Source organism: Rhinopithecus bieti, unplaced genomic scaffold, assembly GCF_001698545.2.
Source record: "Rhinopithecus bieti isolate Rb0 unplaced genomic scaffold, ASM169854v2 scaffold_30032, whole genome shotgun sequence".
NCBI classification, from domain to species: domain Eukaryota; kingdom Metazoa; phylum Chordata; class Mammalia; order Primates; family Cercopithecidae; genus Rhinopithecus; species Rhinopithecus bieti.
The window spans coordinates 1,431,000-1,457,826 of NW_016813134.1; the positions used below are offsets into that span (position 1 = coordinate 1,431,000).

General features: G+C 38.6%; 1 protein-coding gene across 1 annotated transcript in view; it reads left to right on the plus strand.

The window, feature by feature from the left end:
* The window catches only part of PPP2R3A (protein phosphatase 2 regulatory subunit B''alpha), a 147,238-nt gene that overhangs the window by 102,563 nt on the left and 17,848 nt on the right, over window positions 1-26,827 (plus strand). The window contains 4 exon segments of the mRNA XM_017847707.1: window positions 8,526-8,600; window positions 15,961-16,044; window positions 19,853-20,009; window positions 25,505-25,553. Of these exon segments, the coding sequence (XP_017703196.1) occupies window positions 8,526-8,600; window positions 15,961-16,044; window positions 19,853-20,009; window positions 25,505-25,553 (365 nt within the window).

A 26,827-nucleotide genomic window follows, 5' to 3' on the forward strand; every position in this document is an offset into this window, starting at 1 on the left:
ATGTACCCAATGGAATACTATACAGCCATAAAAAAGAATGAGCTCATGCCCTTTGCAGGTACCTGGATGGAGCTGGAGGCTGTTACCCTTAGCAAACAAAACACAAAAACAGAAAACCAAATACCACATGTTCTCACTTATAAGTGGGAGCTGAATGATGAGAACACAGGGATACATAGAGGGAAGCAACAGACACTGGGTCCTATTGAAGGTTGGGCGGGGGTAGGAGGAGGGAGAGGATCAGCAAAAATAACTAATGGGTAATGGGCTTAATACCTGGGTGATGAAATAATCTCTACAACCAAACCCTCTTGATGCAAGTTTACCTATGTAACAAGTCAGCACATGAGCACCTGAACTTAAAACGTAAAAGGATAATATGGTATGTGTACGCAATGAAATACTAGTCAGCTTTAAACAAAGAAGGAAACTCTGTTATTTGCAACAACGTGGATGAATATGGAGGACATTATGTTAAGTAAAGGAAGCCAGGCACAGAAAGACAAATACTACATGATCTCAGTTATAGGTAAACCTAAAAATGGTAAAGTCATAGAAGTAAAGAATATAATGGTAATTACCAAATAATATGGTTTAGCTCTGTGTCCCTACCCAAATCTCATGATGAATTGTAATTCCCAGTGTTCAAGGTGGGGCCTGGTGGGAGGTGATTGGATTATGGGGGTGATTTCTAACAGTTTAGCACCATCCCCCTAGTGCTGTCTCATATAGTTCTCATGAGATCTGATTGTTTGAAAGAGTGTAGCACCTCCCCCTTGCTCTCTGTCTCTCCCCTGCTCACCATATGAAGACGCACTTGCTTCCCCTTTGCCTTTCACCATGATTGTAAGTTTCCCGAGGCCTCCCCAGGCATGCCTCCTGTACAGTCTGCAGAACTGTGGGTCAGTTGAACCTGTTTTCTTCATAGATTACCCAGTCTCAGGTAGTTCTTTATAGCAGTGTGAGAACGAACTAATAACCAAGGCTGGGAGGATGTTGGTCAAAGGACACAAAATTTCAGCTAAATAGGAATAATTTCAAGAGATCTATTATACAACATGGTTACTATTGTTAATAACAGTGTATCCTATTCTTGAAAATTGCTAAGACAGTAGATTTTGTGTTTTCACTACAAAATAGTGAGGTAATACATATGTTAATAATTCCATTTAGCCGTTCCACAATAAATACATATTTTGAAACAACACACTGTACATGATAAATATGTACAATTTTATTTGTCAATTTAAATAAATGTAAAAAAGAACAAAAAAAAAAAAACAAGAATAAACTGTATGAAAACAATGCTGATACAAGAAAAAGCTGTTAGAATTTTAAAATGTAAGTACCAAAAGCGCAGCATAAGACCTGGAAACTAAAGTTGAGGATATCTTTTAGAGAGAAAGAGAGAGAAAAAGACAAGGAACATAGAGGACCACTTCAGGAATCTTAATATCTAATTAATTGGAGTCTGGAGAAGAAAAAAAGGGGAAAAGTGGACAGAAAAAATTCATCGAATAAAATAATACATAATTATTTTGCAGCGCTAAAATATATGATTCTTTGGTTAAAAAGAACCACTGAGGCCAGGCACAGTGGCTCACGCCTGTATTCCCAACACTTTGGGAGGCCAAGGCGGGCAGATCAGTTGAGGTCAGGAGTTTGAGACCAACCTGGCCAACATGGTGAAACCCCGTCTCTATGAAAAGTCCAAAAATTAGCTGGGCATGGTGGCATGCCGCTACAATCCCAGCTTATCAGGAGGCTGAGGCAGAAGAATTGCTTGAACTTGGGAGACAGAGGTTGCAGTGAGCTGAAATTGCACCACTGCACTCCACCCTGGGTGACAGAGCAAGACTGTCTCAAAAAACCACTGAGTACTGACAATTATGATTTTTTTTAAGACACATGCATAAACATGTCCTTAAAGTTTTAGAAAAATGTAGATGAAGAGTCTAGGATGGTATTAGATCCTCATTGGGATCCCTCAGGAAATGGATTTGAACTTAGATTTCTATATCTTGCCGACCTACTAGTTAGGAATGAGGTTCACATAAACCTGATTCCTGGACATTCATGAACTCAGAAAGTTTATCTCCTTTATAAGTTACCTCTGTATTTCTTAAACAGTTACTTGCATATACATTGCAGCAAAGTAAGTAAACCAAGAAAGAGGAATGCGTGAGATTTAAGACACAGTGGATTCAATCCAGAGAAGTAATGAAGGGCAGTGTCAGGATGATAACTGAAGAGCAGCCAGTTCAGAAGAGAGAAGGTAAAATTCCCCCAACCAGGTCTTGTCCATGATGTGGGAGAGGAAGGTGAGGAGCAACTCCACGCAATACAGTTACATTTGAGTAAAAGGAGGTTGGGCGCGGTGGCTCACGCCTGTAATCCCAACACTGTGGAAGGCCAAGGTGGGCGGATCACGAGGAGATTGAGACCATCCTGGCTAACACGGTGAAACCCCGTCTCCACTAAAAATACAAAAAATTAGCCAGGCGTGGTGGCAGGCACCTGTAGTCGCAGCTACACAGGAGGCTAAGGCAGGAGAATGTGTGAACCCAGGTGGAGGTGGAGCTTGCAGTGAGCCAAGATCACGCCACTGCACTCCAGCCTGGGCGACAGAGTGAGACTCCCTCTCAAAAAAAAAAAAAGAGAGAGAATAAGGAAACAAGGCTATGATGAAGCCTGTGTCAATAAGTTAAACAATTAGAAACGCCAGGAAAAATGAAAAAACTATGTAAGACAGCCACGATCTAAACAAGAAGCAGACTAAAATATGGCATAATTATGAACAGCTGATGCAGTTAGAAAAGACAGTTTAACCTCAATGTCAGAAACAGTCTCCTTTGAACATTCCAAGACCCTGATGCTGGACCTATACACAATGAAATACGTTCCTCATAGATTGCCTGACCTAACATTCAACCATATTTATATAGTCAAAATATCACAAAAACGTTTTAGTTTATAGCATCTAAAAATCACTGTGTGGATAACCTATAGAAAATTTTATCGTGGTTGTGGAAAAGTATGAAAAAAACCTGCACAACATAAAAGTCAAAATATTGCCAATAAAATGTGAAGGTAAAACAGGGAGAAGAAGAGAAAATAAGGATGGAGTGCTATTATCCTATGTAAAAGGAAAGTAAGGAACTAAGATGAATGAAAATTAGATGGATAAATACAAGTTTTGCACCTTACAAAGATAGTCAACCGAAGATAGGGGAGTAAAGTAGGACAGTATAAATGAGCTAAATCCACATATTTCCCAGCAAAGAATAATTATTTTCTAAAGTTGATAAAGTAATAAAATAATTATTTATGGTTTTTAATTACATTTTTGTTAAATATATGTTTAGTTAGAGAGGTAACCAGCAAAAGACCTAAAAGTATAAATGATTGGAAAGAAGTGGGGCTAAAGAAGGTGGGAAGTTTAGTAGAATGTTTATTTATATAAATGCTTGTATATGCCTTGATTTTATACTATGTGTATATATATAAACTTTTTTAAGTTTTTAATATGGAGAATTTTGAAATGTATACATACTGGTATAGCAGAGCCTTATGTACCCCTCAGCTAGTCCCAGTAATGATCAGAAATTAAGAAGGCAGAGAATAAAAAGCCAATAGCACTTTTAACAAATTGAAATTGTGGTTATGGGAAAATATTAATAAAAAACTAATTTGATTAAGAAAAAAGGGAGAATACACTAATATACAAAATAAGAAATAACAAGGAGGATCTCGCTCTGTTGCCCAGACTGGAGTGCAGTGGCACCATCACAGCTCAGTGCAGCCTCAACTATGTGGGCTCAAGCAATTCTCCCACCTTAGCCTCCCGCATAGTTGGGATGACAGATGTGCACCACCACACCCAGCTAATTTTTTAATTTTTTATAGAGACAAGGTCTCGATGTGTTGTCCAGGCTGGTCTTGAACTCCTGGGCTCAAGTGACCCTCCTGCCTTGGCCTTGTAAGTGTTGGAATTACAGGTGAATCACTGTACCCAGCCAGAAGAAAGTTTTTTAAAATCAGAAAAGACTACTTTGCAGACGTCTAGGGAGATAAATTTGAAAATCTAGATGAAATGGACAGTTTTCTAGGAAAATACTTCTGACCCAAATTGACTCCATTTGATTTAGAAAGGTAAACAGACTTTTATAGAATAAATACAGATATTTATTACAAAACTGCACAAAAAAGCACAAGGCCCAGGTAGTTTTACAGGGGAATTCTACCAAACCTTCAGCAACTAGATAGTTCAAATGCTCCATAAATTATTTCAGGGTATTGAAAAGGAAGGAAAATTTCAAACACATTTTATGAAGCAGGTAAAACACTGATACCTAAATCAGGAAAAGACAATCCAGAGAATAAAACTGCAAACAAATATAGCTTCAAGATTAATGATAAAAGATAATAAAATATTACCAAACAATATACCATGACCAAGTGGGATTTATTCCAGGAAGGCAAGATTGTTTTAATATTAGGATATTTATTGTGTTAAGCTGTTCTTGCATTGCTATAAAGAAATAACAGAGACTAGGTAATTTATAAAGAGAAGAGGTTTAATTGGCTCACAGTTCTGCAGGCTTTACAGGAAGTATGGTGCTGGCATCTGCTCAGCCTATGGTGAAGCCTCAGGGAGTTTTCAGTCATGGCAGAAGGACAAGGGGGAAGCCAGAATCTCACTTGGCAAGAGCAGGAGCAAGGTGTGGGGGAGTTGCTGCACACTTTTAAACAACCATATCTCACGAGAACTCACTATCTCGAGGACTGCACCAAGAGGACGATGCTGGATCATTCAAGAGAAATCCACCCTATGATCCAGTCATCTCCCACCAGGCCCCCATTTGCAACACTGGGGATTACAATTCAACATAAGATTTGGCAGGGAAATAGATCCAAACCATATCGTTTATTAATGTCATATGTTATATCTAAGGAAAAAAAATTATCCATATTTTAGATACTTTCTTAACATGATGAAATACCTATACCTTAGTGTTAAAGCCAATATCTTATTTAATGGGAAAACACTAGAGGCACTTCAACAAAGATCAGGAACACGGCAAGGATGCCCACTGTCTCCACTACTATTCAGCATTTTACTGTAGTAATTGTATAAGAGAAAACAGAAGCATAAGATTGGTTAAAGAAGTAAAAGTATCTTGTTGCAGATGACAGTAAAGTTTGAAAATTCAGAAGAATTAGTAATAAAACTAACTCAATAAAATAGTAAAGTAGGAGGAAATAAAATTAACATAGAAAAATCAATAGATTTGCCACTTCTGACCAAGAAGGAGTAACAGGGACTGGATGTACCTTCCCACTTGAAACAACAGAAAATAACAGACAGGAAATATAAAACAATGGTTTTTCAAGATGCTGCACATCAGGCCACAAACGAGTGATTCATTCCTGAGAGACAGAAACAAGGTGAGTCTTATGATTGAGAGAGCATACCACCTTGAGAGAGTTTTCAAGTCATAGTGCAAGAATGGGAAACCCAGGCTGAGGTAAGTGGACTCCTTGAGTTTATGAGACAGAGCCTGAGGGTCTAAGAGAACCAAGATGACTAGAATTCTCAGGACAGAGTACCAAAGAAGAGAGAACTGCATGGAGAACAATCCTCAGAGATCTTCAGAAGTTCCTCCATGAGTATTCAGCAGAGTACTGATCAGCAAATAGATGAGGAAACTAACCAAAGCTGAACAATATATGGTATCAACCTTAGTATTAGTGAACGAAGGCATAAAGAAAATGTAGTGATGTACACAATGAAATACTATTCTAGTAGTAATGGACACCTTTCACACTCAGATTTGGTTTCAAATACCATTCTCCAGTGAAAGGAACCAGGGCTTCTTAGACAAAAGGTTGGTATACCAGAGCTACGGCAAGGAAGATACAAGATAAACATGGGTCATCTTATGCCAGAAAATATGAAAGTCCCCATAAAAACACAGGGGCTTATCAAGAGAACACAAGTGGCCGGGTGCAGTGGCTCACGCCTGTGATCCCAGCATTTTGGGAGGCCAAGGCAGGCAGATCGCTTGAGACCAGCCTGGGCAACATGGTGAAACCCCATCTCTACTAAAAAACAAAAGTTCGTCATGGTGGCGCATGCCTGTAATTCCAGCTCCTTGGGGCTGAGGAAGGAGGATCACTTAAACCTGGAAGGCAGAGGTTACAGTGAGCCAAGATCGAGCCACTACACTCCAGTCTGGGTGACAGAGCGAGACCCTGTCTCATTTATAAAAATAAAAAGAGAACACAGGAGCCAACCTGAAGGAGCTCCTAGTGGCCAAAGCTAGATCAATTTGAGCAACAAAATGATGATAGTATAGGATTATAACAGACAGAATGAAATAAATACCAGTGAGTCTGTGCTGTTCAAAAAAATTAATAGGCCGGGCATGGTGGCACACGCCTGTAATCCCAGCTACTCGGGAGGCTGAGGCAGGAGAATTGAATGAACCCAGGAGGTGGAGGTTGTAGTGAGCTGAGATCGCACCACTGCTCCCCTCCAGCTTGGATGACAGAGGAAGACTCTGTCTCAAAAAAATAGAGAAGAGACAGCTCTTCCTTGTAGAAGATTTCCAATTAAGAAATGTAGACAGAGTATAGACAAAATCACTGTTAAGTAAACACTACAGTGTAAATGTTGCAGGCATAATCTAACAATAGATGCTAAAATGAATGAGAGAAATTCTGGGGAGAAATAGGATATTGACACTCTCAAAAGTATCTGCCCCCATGATATTTATCAATTATGAAGGGAAAATTGCAATTTTACAGTGGAGAATGCAGCAGACACACTTGAACTAAGTGTGATCAAAGTTAACATCACCAAACAAAGACATACCAACGTCACATACCCTCTGTATTATGTGTGCCCAGTGATGCACTGAAAAGGACGCATGACTTCCGTGGTTCTCCTGCCAAAAATGTGTAACCTTAATCTTGACCAGACATCAGACAAAACCAAATGGAGAGACATTCTACAGAATAACTGACCAGAACTCATTAAAAGCATCAAAATCATAAGGAAAGACTAACGAACTTTCACAGATTGGAAGAGACCAGTGAGACACAAAAGCTAAATGCAGTGTAAGATCCTGGAACAGAAAAAGACATTAAGGGAAAAACTAGTGAGATGTGATTAGTTTAATATCTTACCCATGTTCATTTTCTGGTTTTGATCATTATACTATTGTCTGTGACTTGTTACCATTAAGGGAAGCTGAGAGAGGAGCATAGGAAATTTTTCTATAATAATTTTTGTAAGTATAAGATTATTTCCAAATAAAAAGTTAGCCAGGTGCGGTGGCTCATGCCTGTAATCCCAGCATTTCGGGAGGCTGAGGCGGATGGATCACTTGAGGCCAGTAGTTCAAGACCAGCCTGGCCAACATGGTGAAACCCTGTCTCTACTAAAAATACAAAAATTAACCTGGTGTGGTACTACATACCTGTAGTCCCAGCTACTCAAGAGGCTAAGGCCTGAGACTCACTTGAACTCGGAGAGGCAGAGGTTGTCATAAGCCAAGATTGTAGCACAGTACTCCAGCCTGGGAAGCAGAGCAAGACTGTCTCAAAAAATGAAAATTATGTAATATGTATTATAATAAGTCTTTTAAAAGTTAAAGAAATAAGTTGATTTGTTTGAGACTATATATTGGTAAGTATTATAGCTAACTGCTCTGAAGAAACAAAGAAAAGAGATATACTTGATGTCTGTCTGTTGATGACAAGCCAATTAATAGATTATATCTGTAATGGCATAGCTGTTTCCTCTGGTTAATTAATACTGTGATTATCTCTATTAGATCCTCTGGGCTCATTCCAAATGCTTTAAAAATCTAATTAGGAAATAAAAACAGTATTTTAAGGTTTTAATATTCTAATAGTCTTCAGTGAGAACAAGGTTAAAGATTTAAAAATAAATAAAATTCTAATTTGAGAAATTATTTATCCACACAATTATGATAAAATCTGATGGGCATTAACTGGCTTGCACAGCTTAACAAAGACACATTCAAACTACTTGACTACATGGCTGCTTTTTTTTTCCAAAAGAATTTCCCATGTTTTAGATTATGAAAGAGGATCATTTTCATTGGCTTGCATCTGCTGTCCACCACATCCTTTCTGTGTAAATACACTTTACATAATACCTCTACAATAATCTGTGGCATCAGATGAATTGCCTTGATGTGCTGTTGATGTGTTAGAATTATAGTACATACCTCGGAGACATTTGATTCACAAATTACCTAACATAGCTAAAATCAAACTTTAACTTTTTTGAAGTATACTGTGTATACAGAAAAGCATGCGTAAATGTGCTTATAATGAAACTTGAATTTAATAAAGAATGAAATTTTAAGTGCATTATTAATTATTCTAAAATAGCAAGTTTGCTCAACTTGCAACATATACGGAAAGGAAAACTTCTATGGGCGTAATTTTTGTATGTTTGTTAATTTAGTTTTGGTTTTGATCTTTTTCAGGATGTGGTGGATACCCACCCTGGTCTCACGTTCCTGAAAGATGCTCCAGAATTCCACTCCCGCTACATCACCACGGTAGGCTGAGTCATCTTTTTGCTTAATATAACTCCATAAGTCACCTTTTTATTACCATCTGCTATCCAGAATTTCAAGTATCTATGCAAGAGGTAACATGGGTTATAATGATTATTTTAAGTGGAAGGAAGGTAAAATAAAAGTGAATTCATAATTTCTTCATTTTTATCTATTTTCCTTCTTGTTTGTGCCCAATACTTACAAAATTCAAGTAATATATTCCTTCTGTCTGGTCTTATGAGGCATATCTTTTTCTGTGTTATGAATATGATATTCATTTGATCTTTAGCATTTCCAAATAAGACTGAAAAGAATTTTCAACAGCCTGTCCCTGTTCCAGAAAAAGATTGATCTCTAGTACCTCAAACTTAGAACTGGAAATGATAATGAGAAAATAGCTTGTGTGTCATCAGAAAACAAACGATGTAAGAATTTAAAACAACATGATCACAATTTCATTTTGTGAGGAGCTCGCACTCCCTGTTTCTCAGGCACAGCCTCATTTGGTTAGTCCCAGATAGGTCAGGAATTATGAGTGAGCGCACACAGGCCCACAGGGCATGGAGTAGCCATTTCATGCACTCTGCCCTAGCTTCCACGTTATCTTTGGGGACATTCCACAGACCAGCCCCAGGGCCATTCACTGACACATTCTCAAGTGAGATGGCCCTGGCCTGTAGCTCAGATTCCTCAGCTAAACAGGGCAGTCTCCTCTGAGGACCACCCTCCTATGCTTAGGGTACAGTTTGTTAGCCAAAGATGTGTTAGGTCCTGCCGAGTTACAAAATACTACTGTTTTCTTTTCCTCCTATAGGAACCTTATTTTTCATTCAGTGCTTTTGCATTGGCTCTCATGTCAGTATAAAACTCTGTAAGATTTTATTTGAGCCAGAAGGTGTCACTGTTATCTAAGACAATCTGAGAAGTTTTTTTTTTCCTGTTAACTGTGACACTCTACTAAATTACCTCTACCACAATTAACCTAGCCTGTCGCTCTCATTTCAAACTTGGTTTATTTTTAATTGGTCTCCCTGTTACCACCCTGATTGCCCTGTAGTCTAGCCTCCACAAAGCTAACAATTGTCCTTTTAAAAAGTCAGCCAGATCATATCACTCCTCTGCTCAAACCCTGCAGTAGTTTCCCAGCTTACGTAGAATAAAAGCCAAGTCCTTGCCAAGACTCTCCATAATCCTCCCATATCCTGGCAACCCCTATTCTCTCATCTTATCTCCTACCTCCCACTCCTTTGCTTACTCTGCTTCAGCCATCGTGAGCAAACCAAACCCATTTCTGCCTCACATGCTTTGTTCTTCCTCTTTGCTTGGAATGTTCTTCCTACAGATTTCCACATTGTCACTCCCTCACTTCATCCAGATGTCTGCTCGGTTCCCTTATTTAGTGAGGCCCTCCCTGATCACTCTCTGTTTTTGTAGCCCTTCTTCGTCTGCCCCCTCCCCCTACACTCTATTCCTTTGTCCTGCTTTATTTTTCTTCTTAGCTCCTATCATCTGATATTTAATTTTTTGTTTGTTTATTGTCCATCTCCGTCTCTATAATATAAGCTCCACACAAGCAGGAACTTTGTCTGTATCCTCAGTACCTAGAATACTATCTGGCGTATAATAGACACACAGTCAATATGTACTGAGTGAATACATGAAATTATCCCTGTTTAAGAATTCTAGGCCAGGCACAGTGGTTCAGCCTGTAATCCCAGCACTTTGGGAGCCCGAGGCAGGCAGACCACTGGAGGCCAGACATTCAACACCAGCTTGGCCAACATGGTGAAACCCTGTCTCTACTAAAAATATAAAAATTAGCCATGTGTGGTGGTGCACACCTGTAGTTCCAGCTACTCACGAGGCTGAGGCACGGGAATCACTTGAACCCAAGAGGTGGAGGTTGCAGTGAGCCGAGATTCTCGCCTCTGCACTCCAGCCTGGGATGCAAAGCAAGACTCTGTCTCAAAAAAAAGAATTCTACACTAGCTCTGGCTGCAATCGCAAAAAGAATTATTGAGTTCTAAATATTGACTGTTCTGAAAACTCAGGGCATATTAACAGCATAATTTAGACTCTTAAGAGTTAGAAAAGATCTTAGAAATAAACTAGTCCAAACTGTTGGCATGTATTAGAGATATTAAAGAACAAAAGAGTGGAATGGAAATAAATTTTCTTTATGGTTTCCAGTTTGATATCTCTTTTTTTTCTTTCATGATCTTAATGAACACATAGTTTGATATTTTTTGAAGTACTTGGACATTCGATGGTATTTGGTCATCTACCAAGTAGTCCCCAGGAAATTTTTTGGTTTTTGTTTGTTTTTGAGATGGAGTCTCACTCTGTCGCCCAGGCTGGATTGCAGTGGTGCAATCTCGGCTCACTGTAAGCTCTGCCTCCCGGGTTCACGCCATTCTTCTGCCTCAGCCTCCTGAGAAGCTGGGACTACAGGCACCCACCAGCACGGCCGGCTAATTTTTTGTATTTTTAGTAGAGACAGGGTTTCACCGTGTTAGCTAGAATGGTCTCGATCTCCTGACCTCGTGATCCACCCACCACAGCCTCCAAAGTGCTGGGATTACAGGCATGAACCACCGCACTTAGCCATCACCAGGAATTTTTATGATTTTAGAGTGAAAAGCCATGAAACCATTTTGTTCACGTATAATTCACATTTTCTAAGAAATAGTGTCGTGTTAATAATAGTTGAATAAAATGAACTACACTGGTGAATTAATAGAGTACAATTAATTATCTCTGCTGTAATATTTTCATGGCATTTGTATATAACTTTACATTTGTTAAATTTCACTTTGTTGTTAGCATTATGCCGCTTTATCTCCAATGCACAAAAGTGAATCCATTACTCAGAACTAGTCATTTAAGTGTAAAATACTTGTGATAAAATAATATGGCAACTCAAAACAGCACCATAAATAAATAGTAAACAAGACCTAATTGGGAACATTTCATGTGAATATGTACTGAGATAAGTGAATAACTGCCATTGTGATAAACTCACAAAGAGGGCAAATAAAAATTTTAAAAATGATTATCTGGAAATGGAATTTTGTTAGACTGATTATCTGTTCTCCTCAGTGCCTTTTCTGTTATGAAACTTGGTCAAATAATGGCATGAAGTCATTGAAACCATTGCATTATTTCAGAGCACAGTGAGTTTTTCTAGAACAAATGTAAAATAAGGCCTTCTAGTATGAAGTTAATTTTGTTGTTAGACATATAAGTGACCAAACTAAAAAGGCATCATCCTCTACCCTGCTCACAGCAAAAACAGTTAAGATCACACTATTTCTAAGAAACATATAAAGATCAGCCTCAGAATTAATGACAGATATCTCAGAAAAAGCAAAATCAGTTATGTGACTTGAATGTTATATAATCTTCGGGGCATACAGTATAGAAAGAACAATTAATACGTTTGCATGCTAGTGTTAGTTATTTCGGTTTGCGTTTGGAAGAAACCACTGACATAGAGTATGATTCAAATATTAGCTTGTGTGTGGTACATATATGATGAAGGAAAGTTAGAAAACTTTTATTTTCTATATATCATTGAAAATCTGTTACAGGAAAAGGCTATTTGTTTAGTTAATTATTTTGTTAGCTGTTTTTAGACTAGAAAGATAGACCACAAGCTATGTGTACAGCAAAGGACATCATTACCCAAAAAAAAGATTGAACCTATAGTCAGTCTGTCTTCTTGTTTATTTCCAAAAAGAGTTAGCAGTTGAGAAATAAGCCTTTGATGATAGTGAATGAAAATGAAAATTAGAAATACCAGCAAATGATAGCCCTTGAGTGCAGTTTTGCATGCTGTGCAAAAATTGCCAGTGAATGAAAGGTTTTGTTTATCCAAACCAACATATGCCAACTTTTGAGGAAAGAAGTGCTCTCTTGAGTTTTTAAAATTAGCGATGAGATTTAAAATACTTCTTTATGACACTGGTGCTGGCAGTAGAGATATTTCTGTGGCTTGCTTCGATGGTGTGTCTTAGTGATATATTCAGTATCTTGATTGGCCGGAATCCACCACTGTAGGCTGAAATGCCAGGATTTTCCTTGCGGAGGACAAGGTACTGATTTTCCCAAGATGACTAAGGTATAGTGGAGACTGCTCACACTAAGAGCTTACCAACTCTTCCCTCTTGAAAACTTTTCCTTTTCAGAGAAAAAAATATATATATTTTTATTAGATATATTTTTTAAAGTCCTAACTCTACAGAAGACCATGAAGAAATACTTTTCTGAGCCATGTTAACCAAAGAGTGAATTAGAAATCTGTTCACCACTCCTGCCAAGTAAGAGCCAGGCTTCCAGCATTGGAATTTGTTCTTCTGTACACATACATAGTAAAAATTATTTGCAACTTCTGTGTCTGTATTTAATTCATTTGTCAAAAACTATGTGACAGAGCCATCAAACATTTCCATTCCTGGTGACCTATACTTGTGAATTAGAGGTTTTAATTCAATAGATACCAAGAGGAAAGGAAACTGACTTATGATTTAACTTATATGTCAAGTTGACTAAAGATCCTTTGGTGAAAAATGGCCAAATTTCATTTATTTCACTAGTAGCAAACAGTTATTCTAATTATGATTTATTTTAAAATTTTATTTGATATTTTAAATGATGATGAATTTTATTTACCTAGAAGACAGAGGTTACAAAAACAATAACAATTAATGTAGAGTCGGCAGCTACATGCTTCACCACTAGATGGTGCTCCTACCTCAGCCATGTAAAGTGCTGAATCAGTGATGTGGAAACCAACAAATGTGCTGATAAGTGTGGCCACTGAATAAGGAGATTTAGGCTATGGAAAAATGGAATACAAATGAATTGTTTTATAGTATTAGATACGTAGGTTAGCACAGGCTAAAAATAGGAAATGCCTAACAGTCAAACTGTTTGCAGATTTTAAAATTCTGTCCAAAAGAGGAGAAAATAAAATAAGCATGAATGGGTACAGATTATAAAGTTTTATAATTTTAACACAGTAATTTCATAAATAATATAAAGTATTTGAGTATATAAATATAAATTTTAGATAAAACTCATACTTTAAGATAAATTTACATTCAGAATCAAGAAATAAGGACACAAATCTTCAACAGAAAAATGTGGTTTAATAATATGTATTGAAATTGACTTTAACTTGAGAAAGGGGCATGGAATTATGATAAATGAAATTCTTAATGTTTATTTTCATACATAAAATTTCTGAGCTAAATATCCTCCATCATTTTTACATGAACTTCCGCCAAGCTGGTGCTAAGAATACAGTATTGAGTAAGACACGTTCTCTGTCCTCAGTGACCTCAGAGTCTGAGTGGTTGGGGCCAGTAGAGAAATTAGGCACTGGCTAGTCCTAGCTCCCACCTAATTCAGGAATCCTGTCAACTTCTTCCTAAATACTTGTGGTGAAAAGAAACCCAGTCACTTTATACAAACTCGTTGCTTTACAGGGCTAATTTTAGGAAAGTCTTCCTTATATTGAAGCATTTCAGTATAAATGCATTTCTGTCTCGCAGTTGTAATTCTTCCCTTTGGTGCAACACAGAGCAAGTCAGCTTCTTCTTCTACCCAATAGCCACTCAAATCTTGATCACATCTACACTCTAGTCTTATTTTTTTCTCAAGATTAAACATTACTACATTAGTAGCATCTTTCACAATTATTTTGAATATAGTTACACTTACCTGTTTTGTGGTTTTTGTGCATTATATGTGAGTCTATCTATAAATAATAGACAAAAATACTGATATACATGAAATACTAATTAGAGACCTTTCTTGGGTTGACATCCATCTGCTATGCAAAACTCTGAGTAGAGTTCTTCAAATACTTATGAAGCCAACCCATCTTTCTCTAACACAAAGATAATACAAAAATCTTTGTTATGAAACTTTCAAACCTCATTATTTTATCAAGCAGTTATAGACCACGTGATATATAGAAAGTACCATATAAGTTACTGGAATACAAGTCGAGAAAGACCTGGTCTCTTAGTGTTTAGAGGTGATGATGGTCAGGTGCACCAGTGTTTAGAATGTAACCACGGGGACAGCTAAAGGAGGCTCAGGTGGCAGTGGGAGCACAGAAGGCAGGGCTCTAGTCAGTCCCTGTTCTGGGGCCTCCCATGGAGTGTGACACTTGAGCTCAATTCTGTAGGATCAGAGGGGTTAGCACTGATAGCAGGGGTGGAGTGGTGAGTGCTGAACAGCTGAAATCTAGACGTTCATCCTGATGCTAGTTTTTCCATGTTCAGTTGAAGAATCACTCTCTGCTGAAGAATCCAGAAAGAAAGGTGGTTTAGTGTCTCATTAGGCCTGCTATTGAGAAAAATGTCCAAATATCTTGCCTTATTCGTCTTGCACCAAAATAGCTTGAAAAAGAGATCTAATCTCTTCCATGATAAAAACCACCAAAGATACAGGATTTCTGTATTATTAGGCTATCAAAATAAAAGCAGAATGCACCCCCTGCCCAAAAAAAATAAAGTTGCTTAAATTGCTCTTTTACCACTGCCTTCTTTGGGAGAAGAAAATAATCGGTGAAAAGGAAATGAAGTGGGTAGGAATTACTGCAGGTAAAATTGTTAAGAATGCACTGTGACCTCCTACGTCCAGGATTGCAGCTTCCGTCTTCCTTCTCTGATCCTCTCCTACACCACAGCACACACATTCTCAATTTAGACATATTTCTTATCTCCTCTTCTGCCATTCTATCCAAGGTTTTCTTCAGAGATACAATTCTGCTAAACCCATTAAAACACCAGCTAATAACAAAGATGTTCATGCCTAAATTAAAGTTAGGACATAAATTATCCCAGATGTATTTGAATGTCCATAGAGTCTAGAAGACCAAGAGTCTTCAAGACTCAAGTGAATAAGACTATGATAACCAGAATAAGACCCTCTTGAATCATACCACCTTGATAGCCATCCTTCTGACCAGTTAATCAGTCATTAGGCCAACCCAGCAGATACTTCTCACCTCATATGCCTTCCCAAAACATTGAGCCCAATAAGCATTACTTGAATCAGGCATCACTATATAACTTAGAGGTAAACAAAAGAAGTGATGTGAAGGCAGCTGGGAAGTGAAGACTTGTGAGCAGAGAATTTTTTTTATTCTTCTTGGAAGTACAGAGGCAAATTCAAAATATATGGATGTATATTTAAAATATAGTGCTGATTTTACTAGGAATTACACTTAACATAATCAAAAAGCTAAAAGTTAAATTGATCCCAAGTATGTTCATAAGATGGCCTTTGAGAAAGTAGTGGATATCTTTAATGTTTTTATTTGGTTTTATTTTCCTTTTGGAACCAGGTTATTCAGAGAATATTCTACACAGTCAACAGATCTTGGAGTGGAAAATTACTTCAACAGAGATAAGAAAAGCAACTTTTGCAAGTATGCCTTTCATTAGAATTCATGTGTACTGAGCAATTTAAATAGTTTTCTTACTCTATTTAACAAATATTTGAATGCTTACTGTATTCAGAGCACTGTCACTACTTTCATTCATTAAGCATTTATCAAATACCTGTCGTGGGATGCTGGAATGTTTTGGGTGAGGGGGTAAAAATGAAGAGAATAATAAGGGATCTCTGCCTGAAAGCATTCACTCTGGAGCAAAAAAGTGAAGTGTACACACACTAAACCTGACTTGATAATTTCCATAGACATGGATAAAATGTACAGAGAAAGCTTCACAATAGATAAGCCTGGAGGGGTGGGCTGGGGCTAGGTTGGGAAGGGTCTTGGAAAGTCCTTGGAAGATTTTAAACTTGATCCTTTCAGCAGTGACTCTGTATCCAGCACCTGCTAGAGAAAAGTACTAAAAATTCCTTTTAAGAAAGAATACATTTCATTCAATTATTTTATTCATTTTACCAAATGAGAGAGAAAGTATTGACCACTAGTGGGAGCCTTTCACCGAAGTAATCTTCATGCCTGATTGTTTAAGCTTCTGTAAACATAAAGAAAGTGAAATTGTTCACACTTGGAAGAAAATTAAAGGTTTTATTTTTAAGAATCATACTAAATGGAATTTAGGCTAATAATACAACCTTATTTACTCTTTATTTTTTCCTATCTTCATCTGAGACAGAGTAATGAAGACTTGGCAAAATTAGCAGTCCATCATGGATATACAAACATTTTTTTATTCTAAAATGAACAATCATCATCACAGTCAGTGTTGATATTTATTGAACACCTGATGCCTGCCTGGGCTCTCAGTAGGTAATATGGGATGGGTTAAAATGGCAGTAATTCCATAATACCACAAGAGTAATTATAATAATCCCCCACTTTCCTGAAGCACATTATAGGTTGTAGTTTCTGAATCATTTTTATAGTCCATAGATTTATTTATTTTTTGTTTTTGAGACAAGGGTCTCACTCTGTTGCCCAGGCTGGAGTGCAGTGGTGTGATCTTGGTTCACCACAATGTCTACCTCCCGGATTCAAGCGATTCTTCTGCCTCAGTCTCCTGAGTAGCTGGGACTACAGGCGTGCGCCACCATGCCCAGCTCATTTTTGTATTTTTAGTAGAAATGGGATTTCACTCTGTTGGCCAGGCTGGTCTCGAACTCCCGACCTCGTGATCCATCTGCCTCGGCCTCCCAAAGTCCTGGGATTACAGGCGTGAGCCACCGTGCTTGGCCTAATCCATATTTTTTTCTTTTTTGGCTTTTAAAATTAATCCATTTTTTTTTTTTAACCAGTGATAAAATTTGAGGCCCAAATATACTTAAATGATTTGTATAAGATCACACACAAGTAAGTTGCTGAACTGGAAAAAGAACTCAAGTGTTCTGCTTCTTAGAGCATGATTTATTTTCTCCTGCCTTTCCTTCCCTGCCCCTCTCCTTAGTCTTCCTCTTCGTACTTAAACAATACTCACAAAGCATTCAAATAATATGAGCACATCTAGAGTAATAAATAGAAGTCACTGTTCTTCACTCTACCATTTTACTCCCTTTCCCCAGTGGGGGACCCATATCATATGTGGTTTTATTCTCTTATAAATATATCTATGTAGTATACAGTTTTGTTTTGTATGGCTGCTCTTTTGAGGGTTTTCAAAAAATACATGGGTTCACACTATTCTGTTAACTTTGTTTTTTCACTTAACAGTGTCTCAGGGTTTTGTTCATATGCGTTCATATAAGTCTATCTCATTCTTTCAACTACTGCACAATCGCATGGCTAAACTGTAATTAATTACATATTCCTCTATTGATATCCAAATCATTTTCACATTTCCTCTATTACAATGATGCAGTGAACATCCTTGTACCCTCCTCTTGTATGTGGTATGAGTAAGAATGTCTGTAGAATAGACCACTGGAGGGAAAATTCTGGATCAAATACTGTGCGCATTTTTAATTTGGTGGATTCTGTCAAGTTACCCTCCAAAAAGCCTGCACTACTTTCACTTACATGCTCACCAACAAAAGTTGCTGTCGTCTTCACTTTATGCCAATCCAGTCGGTAAAAATGATAGCTCTTTGCTTCTAAAATGTGCTTTACTGAAAGTGTTCTGCTTCTTACATATCAAAGGACATTTTATAAAACAAAATATTATGAGCAAGTTTGGAAAACAGAAGAAAAACCATTATTTTATCACCCTTATACAACTAGTATCATTTTTGTCTGTATTCATTTAGTCTTACTCATATGTACATATGCATTTTTAGGATTTTACATAGTTCTTAGTGGGTACAATCTTGTATCCGGTATTTTGTACTTACTATATCATGGTTTTCAGTGTAAACTTTATAATTCTTACTGGCTGCATACTTTTCTATTGAGCAGATTTACCATAACTTAATAATAATTTATGTTGTTTTTAGTTTGCCAGAGCACTTTGGTTTTCCAGTGTTTATATTTTAAAAAATAATTTTTTGTCGAAATACTAACATTTGCCTTATGAAATAGTCCTCTTTGTCCCTCATGTTTTTTTTTTTTTTTTTTTTGAGACAGAATCTTGCTCTATCACCCGGGTTAGAGTGCCGTGGTGCAATCTCGGCTCACTGCAACCTCCACCTCCCGGTTTCAAGCAATTCTCTGCCTCAGCCTCCCAAGTAGCTGGGATTACAGGTGCCTGCCACCACACCCAGCTAATATTTGTATTTATAGTAGAGATGGGGTTTCACCATCTTGAGCTGGTCTTGAACTCCTGACCTCATGATCCACCTGCCTTGGCCTCCCAAAGTGCTGGATTATAGGCGTGAGCAACCGCACCCTGCCCCCTTATGTTTTTCACTTTGCAGTCCATATTAATATTGATACATGTTTATTTTAACGTTTAACCGTGTATATTTGTCCATCTTTTTTTTAACCTTCCATATTTTTTTAGATGTATCCCTTATAGATGCATACAGGTAGATCTATTTGGGGGGCATGGTTTTGATACTTAATCAAAAAAATTTTAATAGGGAGATATAATTCACTTATCTTTATTGTGACTATTCATATACCTGATTTTATTTCTGGCATTTCTTTTTTTATATATTTCTTACATTTTTTGTGCTTTAATTTTCTTTCTGAATCTTTCACTTCTGAAAATGTCTTTATTTATCTGCCCACTTATATAATAATTTGGCTGACAGTAGAATTGTGGGTTCAGTATCATTGATTCTGGAGTTTGCCGTAGGGGAGTACAGTGAGTCAGGGAAGACCCAGGTTTACTTCCACCTCAGGTCCCTGCATCTCTATCGGCCATGCCTATGCCAGGCCACCATGTATCATCACTATTGTATGAGTCACCTTTGTGATATAAACTTAATTTTTATTACAAAACCAAACCCTATATGTAGATGCCTACCCCTCTTAATATTGCTCACATAACTTTGAAAATTAAAAGCAGTATTTGTTTCTGGCAGAGTAATGAAGGCTATGATCTAATTGTTCTCTTTGTGCCAGTCTCTGACCTCTGACCAATTATACTCCCCAAGGTAATGGTACTTCCCTTTGCCTGCTTTTACATCCTCCACAGTATCCAACCCTTCACTGAGCATGTTATGGAGCTCAGTAAATGCTTATAGATTGATTGGTTGATTAAAGGTAGGATGAGGTTGCCTATTAAAGGGTTTCTTATTTGGTACCAGAAACAAAATTTTAAATTCAGTTTAAAACAGAAATTCACTAAACTGCACAGTGGCCAAAGCTGCTTTTTCATAATGTTTAAATTCTTCTCATATCATTTCAGACCCTAGCACTTTTGGAAGAAGAGGAAGATATAAACCAAATTACAGATTACTTCTCCTATGAACATTTCTATGTTATTTATTGTAAATTCTGGGAACTAGATACTGATCACGACCTCTATATCAGCCAGGCCGATCTGTCTCGATACAATGACCAGGGTAAGTGATTCTGTAGATGCTAAGACTTAACCATTTTGAAGAGTTATATAAATCATCACTACTCATTATGAGAAATTCCCATTTGCTGAATTCTAAACCTAATCAAGTCCTCTTTACAGGCCAAGAATTTTTAAGAGGGGATGAGTGAAGATAATATAATTTTTTATTAAAATTAATAAAAGCCTTGATGTAGGAGAAGGAGTTTGGAAGTAAGTAACCAATCACAGTCTTAGTTTTGATAAAGCAATGAGTCTTTATGCTGGTATTTTCTGATGATGAATTGAATAAGATCCACACCTGTGTAAATCTATTTGAAAGAGAATATGTATACACCTTTATAAACCTTCCCACTTAACAATATTTCTATAAGAAACCAAGGATGAAAATAATGTTTCTAACTTGCCAAGTTTTCTTTTCAAGGATTCACAGAAATTTACTTTTGGAAATTTAGTTCCAGAAAGATATGTCTCTGCAGATGAATTTCGTGTGCTTTCTTTTGTCAGAAAACAAAAAATTACATATCACATGATAATACCCTTTTGCTTCATTTTGCCAGCGGTAAATCTAGAACCTATTGCCTACTAATTTAATATCCTTGTTTTTTTTTTTTTTTTTTTAAACAGTTTTTCAAAAAAAAAAATACTGTTTTTTTTTTTGAGACAGTATCTCAAAAAAAATAGTATGTCACCTAGGCTGGAGTGCAGTAGCATGAACACGGCTCACTGTAGCCTCGACCTCCTGGGCTCAAGGCATCCTACCGTCTCAGCCCCTAAGTAGCTCGGACTACAGGCACATGCCACCACATCTGGCTAATTTTTTTTTGTAAGGACGGTGATACGGTTTGGCTATGTTCCCATCCAAATCTCATCTTGAACTGTAGCTCCCATAATCCCCACCTGTTGTGGCAGGGACCTGGTGGCTAGGTAATTGAATCATGGGGGCGGGTCTTTCCCATGTAGTTCTCATGATAGTGAATAAGTCTCATGAGATCTGACGGTTTTATAAAGGGGAGTTCCCCTGCACATGCTGTCTTGTCTGCCACCATGTAAGATGTACTGTTGCTTCTCATTTGCCTTCTGCCATGATTGTGAGGCCTTCTCAGCCATGTGGAACTGTGAGTCCATTAAATCTCTTTCCATTATAAATTACCCAGTCTCATGTATGTCTTTACTAGCAGCATGAGAGCAGACTAATACAGTAAATTGATACCAGTAGCATGGGGCACTGCTGTAAAGATACCCGAAAATGTGGAAGGGACTTTGGAACTAGGTAATAGGCAGAGGTTGGAACGGTTTGGAGGGCTCAGATAAAGACAGGAACATGTGGGAAAGTTTGGAACTTCCTAGAGACTTGAATGGCTTTTACTAAAATGCTGATAGTGATATGGACAATAAAATCCAGGCTGAAGTGGTCTCAGGTGGAGATGAGGAACTTGTTGGGAACTGGAGTAAAGGTCACTCTTGCTATGCAAAGAGACTTGGCATTTTGCCCCTGCCCTAGAGATCTGTGGAACTTTGAACTTAAGAGAGATGATTTGGGGTATGTGGTGGAAAAAATTCCTAAGCAGCAGAGCATTCAAGAGGTGACAGTGCATAAAAGTTTAGAAAATTTGCAGCCTGATAATGCAGTGGAAAGTAAAAACCCGTTTTCTGGGGAGAATTCAAGCCCACTACAGTAATTTGCATAAGTGATGGGGAGTCAAATGCTAATCACCAAAACAATGGGTAAAATGTCTCCAGGGCATGTCAGAGACCATCATGACAGCCCCTCCCATCACAGGCCTGGAGGCCTAGGAGGGAAAAATGGTTTTCTGGGCCAGGCCCAGGGCCCCCCTGCTCTGAACATGGTGCCCTGCATCCCAGCTGTTTCAGCTCCAGCCGTGGCTTAAAGGGGCCAAAATACAGCTCAGGCCATTGCTTCAGAGAATGCAAACCCCAAGCCTTGGTGGCTTCCATGTGGTGTTGGTTCTGTGGGTACACAGAAGTCAAGTACTGAGATTTGGGACCCTCCACCTAGATTTCAGAGGATATATAAAAACACCTGGATGTCCAGGCAGAAATTTGCTGCAGGGGCAGAGCCCTAATGGAGAACCTCTGCTAGCGCAGTGTGGCAGGGAAATGTGGGGTTGAAGCCCCCATACAGAGTCCCTGCTGGGACAATGCCTAGTGAAGCTGTGAGAAGAGGGCCACCATGCTCCAGGCTCCAGAATGGTAGATCCACCAATAGTTTGCACCATGCACCTGGAAAAGCCACAGATACTCAATGCCAGCCCATGAAAGCAGCAAGGAGCTATACCATGCAAAGCCACAGGGGTGGAGCTGCCCAAGGCCATGGGAACCTGCCTCTTGCATCAGTGTGCCCTGGATGTGAGACCAAGTCAGAGGAGATCATTTTGGAACTTTAAGGTTTAATGACTGCAGTATTGGATTTTGGATTGCATGGGGCCTGTAGCCCCTTTGTTTTGGCTGATTTCTCATTTGGAACAGGTGTATTTACCCAATGCCTGTATCCCCATTGTATCTAGGAAGTAACTACCTTGCTTTTGATTTTACAGGCTCATAGGTGGAAGGAACTTGGGTTGTCTCAGATGAGACTTTGGACTGTGGACTTTTGAGTTGATGCTGAAATGAGTTAAGACTGGAGGGACTGTTGCAAAGGCATGATTGGTTTTGAAATGTGGGGGACCTGAGATTTGGGAGGAGCCATGGTTGGAACAATATGGTTTGGCTGTGTCCCCACCCAAATCTCATATTGAATTGTAGCTCCCATAATCCCCATGTGTCATGGGAGGGACCCGGTAAGAGTTAACTGAGTCATGGGGGCGGGTCTTTCCTGTGCTGCTCTCGTGATAGTAAGTCTCATGAGAGCTCATGGTTTTATAAAGGGGAGTTCCCCCACACACACCCCTGCTGCCATGTAAGATGTGCCTTTGCTTCTCCTTTGCCTTCCACCATGATTGTGAGGCCTCCCCAGCCATGTGGAACTGTGAGTCCATTGAACCTCTTTCCTTTTTAAATTACCCAGTCTTGGGTATATCTTTATTAGCAGTGTGAGAACAGACTAATACAGGTGGGGTTTCGCCTTGTTGCCCAGGCTGGTCTCCAACTCCTGAGCTCAAGCAGTCCATCTACCTTGGCCTCCCAAAGTGCTAAGATTACAGGCATGATTCACCACGCCCGGCCTGTTTTAGTATTAACTAAGCACCAAGATACATTGATTCATTCTTCTCTCATAAGATTGTCCCTGTTCTGTCCTTTAATGCCTTCTCAGGCACTGTTGGTTTTTAAACAATACTTTAGCTTATTAGATATAACAGAGTATAAATCTTAAATAAATGCATTGAATTTTGTTTTTGTTTTTTGGTATGGCTGTTACTAATGTGTGCCTCTTAAGAAAAGGCTCATCAGGCCGGGGTCAGTGGCTCATGCCTGCAATACCAGCACTTTTGGAGGCCAAGGCGAGTGGATCGCTTGAACCCAAGAGTTCAAGACCAGCCTGGGCAACATGGTGAAACCCTGACTCTACAAAAAAAATACAAAAATTAAAAATTAAAAAATAATCTTTTAAATGACAAAGTAAATACAAAAATTAGTTGGGTGTGGTGGCATATGCCTGTAGTCCCAGCTACTCAGGAGGCTGAGATGGGAGGATCTCCTGAACCTGGGGAAGTTGAGGATACAGTGAGCCATGATGCTGCTGCTACACTCCAGCCTGAGCAACAGGGAGACCCTGTCTCAAAGGAGAAAAAAAAAAAAAGGCTTGTTGTATATGGTGTCAGGTTTCATAGAGCTTTGCATATTTAGCCGGGCGCAGTGGCTCATGCCTGTAACCCCAGCACTTTGGGAAGCCGAGGCAGGTGGATCACGAGGTCAGGAGTTCAAGACCAGCCTGACCAACATGGTGAAACCCCATCTCTAGTAAAAATACAAAAATTAGCCGGGTGTGGTTGTGCATGCCTGTAATCCCAGCTACTCGGGAGGCTGAGGCAGGATAACCACTTGAACCCGGGAGGCGGAGGTTGTGGTGAGCCAAGATCATGCCACTGTACTGCAGCCTGGGCGATAGAGCAAGAAGGGGCCCCTGACTATAATTATCCACTCACCAGATTGTCCTTAATGAGACAACATGGAATAACATGATCTTCAATTTTAGGAAGCTCAACCTTCCCAAGCTAAAAAATGCCTTTAAAAAAAGATTTTGGCTTTGCAATTAAATATCCTTGCCTTTCCTATATAGGCCTCTTTTTTTTCTATTTAGTACAGATTAACCCCATAAACCAATGTTCAGCAGAATATGGAAGGTCTTTATATAAGCTTTGGTGTGTGACCAGGCATGGCTGTACCAATACACGTATTCCCAGCTTTCTTTGGCCAAACCAATTTACCTTTATGCTAACTGTACCTAACTGTGTGCAGAAGAATTCGATGCTGATAGCTGCTATGTCCCTAATGACCTTATTGCTGGTCCTGAAATTTTAGTGTGCGTGCCATTGCCTGAGGCACCTGTTAAAAGAAAGAACCGGCTAGGCATGGTGGCTCATGCCTATATTCCCAGCACTTTGTGAGGCTGAGGCGGGCAGATCACCTGAGGTTGGGAGTTCGAGACCAGCCTGACCAACCTGGAGAAACCCCATCTCTACTGAAAATACAAAAAAATTAGCCAGGTGTGGTGGCGCATGCCTGTAATCCCAGCTATTTGGGAAGCTGAGGCAGGAGAATCTCTTGAATCTGGGAGATGGAGGTTGCAGTGAGCCGAGATTGCACCATTGCACTCCAGCCTGGGCAGCAAGAGCAAAATTCCGTCTCAAAAATAAATTAAATAAATAAATAAAAGAAAGAACAGGTCTCTAGTCGTGTGTGTGTCTCTCTCTCTCTCTCTCTCTTTTTCTCTCTTTCTCTCTCTCTCTCTCTCTCTCTCTCACTCACCAACATGCTAACTTAAGGTATGATTGTCTCTGTGAATAAAACTTCCTGATGGAATTTCTAAAAATCTTATATCATGTTAAACCCTGGACTTTTATAAAATGGGAATATAAGAAAAGTATGTTTGTAGTGTGTTTGAGGAGCTTTTAAGAAACTACTTGAAAGCATTCTCCATTGTTTTTAAGTTTGTTTTATTTTACGTTGTTTTAGGAGCTTACACAATCAGTTCCCCCTTGAATTTATTTAAGGATAAAATTTGTCTTGTTTATAGGAAAATTGGTCTCATTGGATAAAATCAATACAAATCCTATATATTTTTGTCTTAGTTGTCAGGATGTTCAGACCTAACTTAGCATTGAGCTATATTAATACTTCCCAGATGTCAGCCACATTCATTTGCCTATTATTTTTTAAAATTATTTTAAAATTATGCATAAATAAAAATGTACTCACATTCTCATCATGGACGATGGTTATGGTTTAGCTTGTAGCTAATGAAAATAAATTTGTAAAAGTATTGCCTTTCTGGAGCATATTTCTAACTAGCTTTGTAATTTTTTTATCTACATTTAGCTTCATCAAACAGGATTATTGAAAGGATATTCTCTGGGGCAGTAACAAGGTAAGAAAACGTTTAATGTTGCATTTAAAAATGAACAAGTAATACCATAACGATCTCATTTTAGCAAAGCTTCCTGAATAATTTGGCAGTGCTGTTGGAGCAAATAATATCTTATAAAACAGTTATGGCTTAATACAAGACAGTAATTCTTTTTTAAAAAAATAATTTCAACTTTTCTGATTCAGGGGGTACACCTGCAGGTCTGTCACATGGGAACTCAGTGTGATGATGAGGTTTGGTGTTTGGAGGATCCTGTCACACAGGCAGTGAGCACAACACCCAACAGGCAGTCCCTCAGCCCTCACTCTGCTCACTCCCTACCCTCTTCAGCAGTCCCCAGTGTCCATTGTGCCCATCTTTATGTCCATGTGTACTCAATATTAGCTTCCACTTACAAATGAGAACATAATGGTGTTTGGTTTTCTGTTCCTGTGTTAATTAGCTTAGGATGATGGCCTTCAGCTGCCTCCATGTTGCTGCAGGGACATGATTTCATAATTTTTATGGCTGCATAGTATTCAATGGTATATATGTACCACATTTTCTTTATCCAGTCTACTGTTGGTAGGCATCTAGGTTGATTCCATGTCTCTGCTATTGTGAATAGTGCTGGATAAACATACAAGTACATGTATCTTTGTGGTAGAATGACTTATTTTCCTTTTGGTATATACCCAGTAATGGGATTGCTGGGTCGGACAGTAGTAGAAATCACCTGCTGTCCACCACAACTGAACCCATTTACATTCCCACTAACAGTATATAATCATTCCCTTTTCTCCACAGCCTCACCAGCATGTGTTATATTTTGACTTTTTAGTAGTTGACATTCTGACTGTTGTGAGATGGTATCTCATTGTGGTTTTGATTTGCATTTCTTTGATGATGAATAATGTTGAGGTTGTTTCATGTTTGTTGGCTGCCTGTATGTCTTCTTTTGAGAAGTGTCCGTTCATGTCCTTTGCCCATTTTTAAATGGGGTTGTTTTATGCTGGTTGATTTAAATTCGCTATAGAGTCTGGATATTAGACCTCTGTTGAATATATAGTTTGAGAATATTTTCTCCTATTCTGTAGGTAGTCTGTTAAGTCTGTCGATAGTTTCTTTTGCTGTGCAAAAGCTCTTTAGTTTCATTAGGTCCCAGTCATCAATTTTTGGTTGTGTTGCAATTGCTTTTGAGGACTTAGCCATAAATTATTTTGAGGACTTAGGCTGATGTCAAGAAGGGTATTTCCTAGGTTTTTTTCTAGGATTGTTATAGTTTGAGGTCTGAC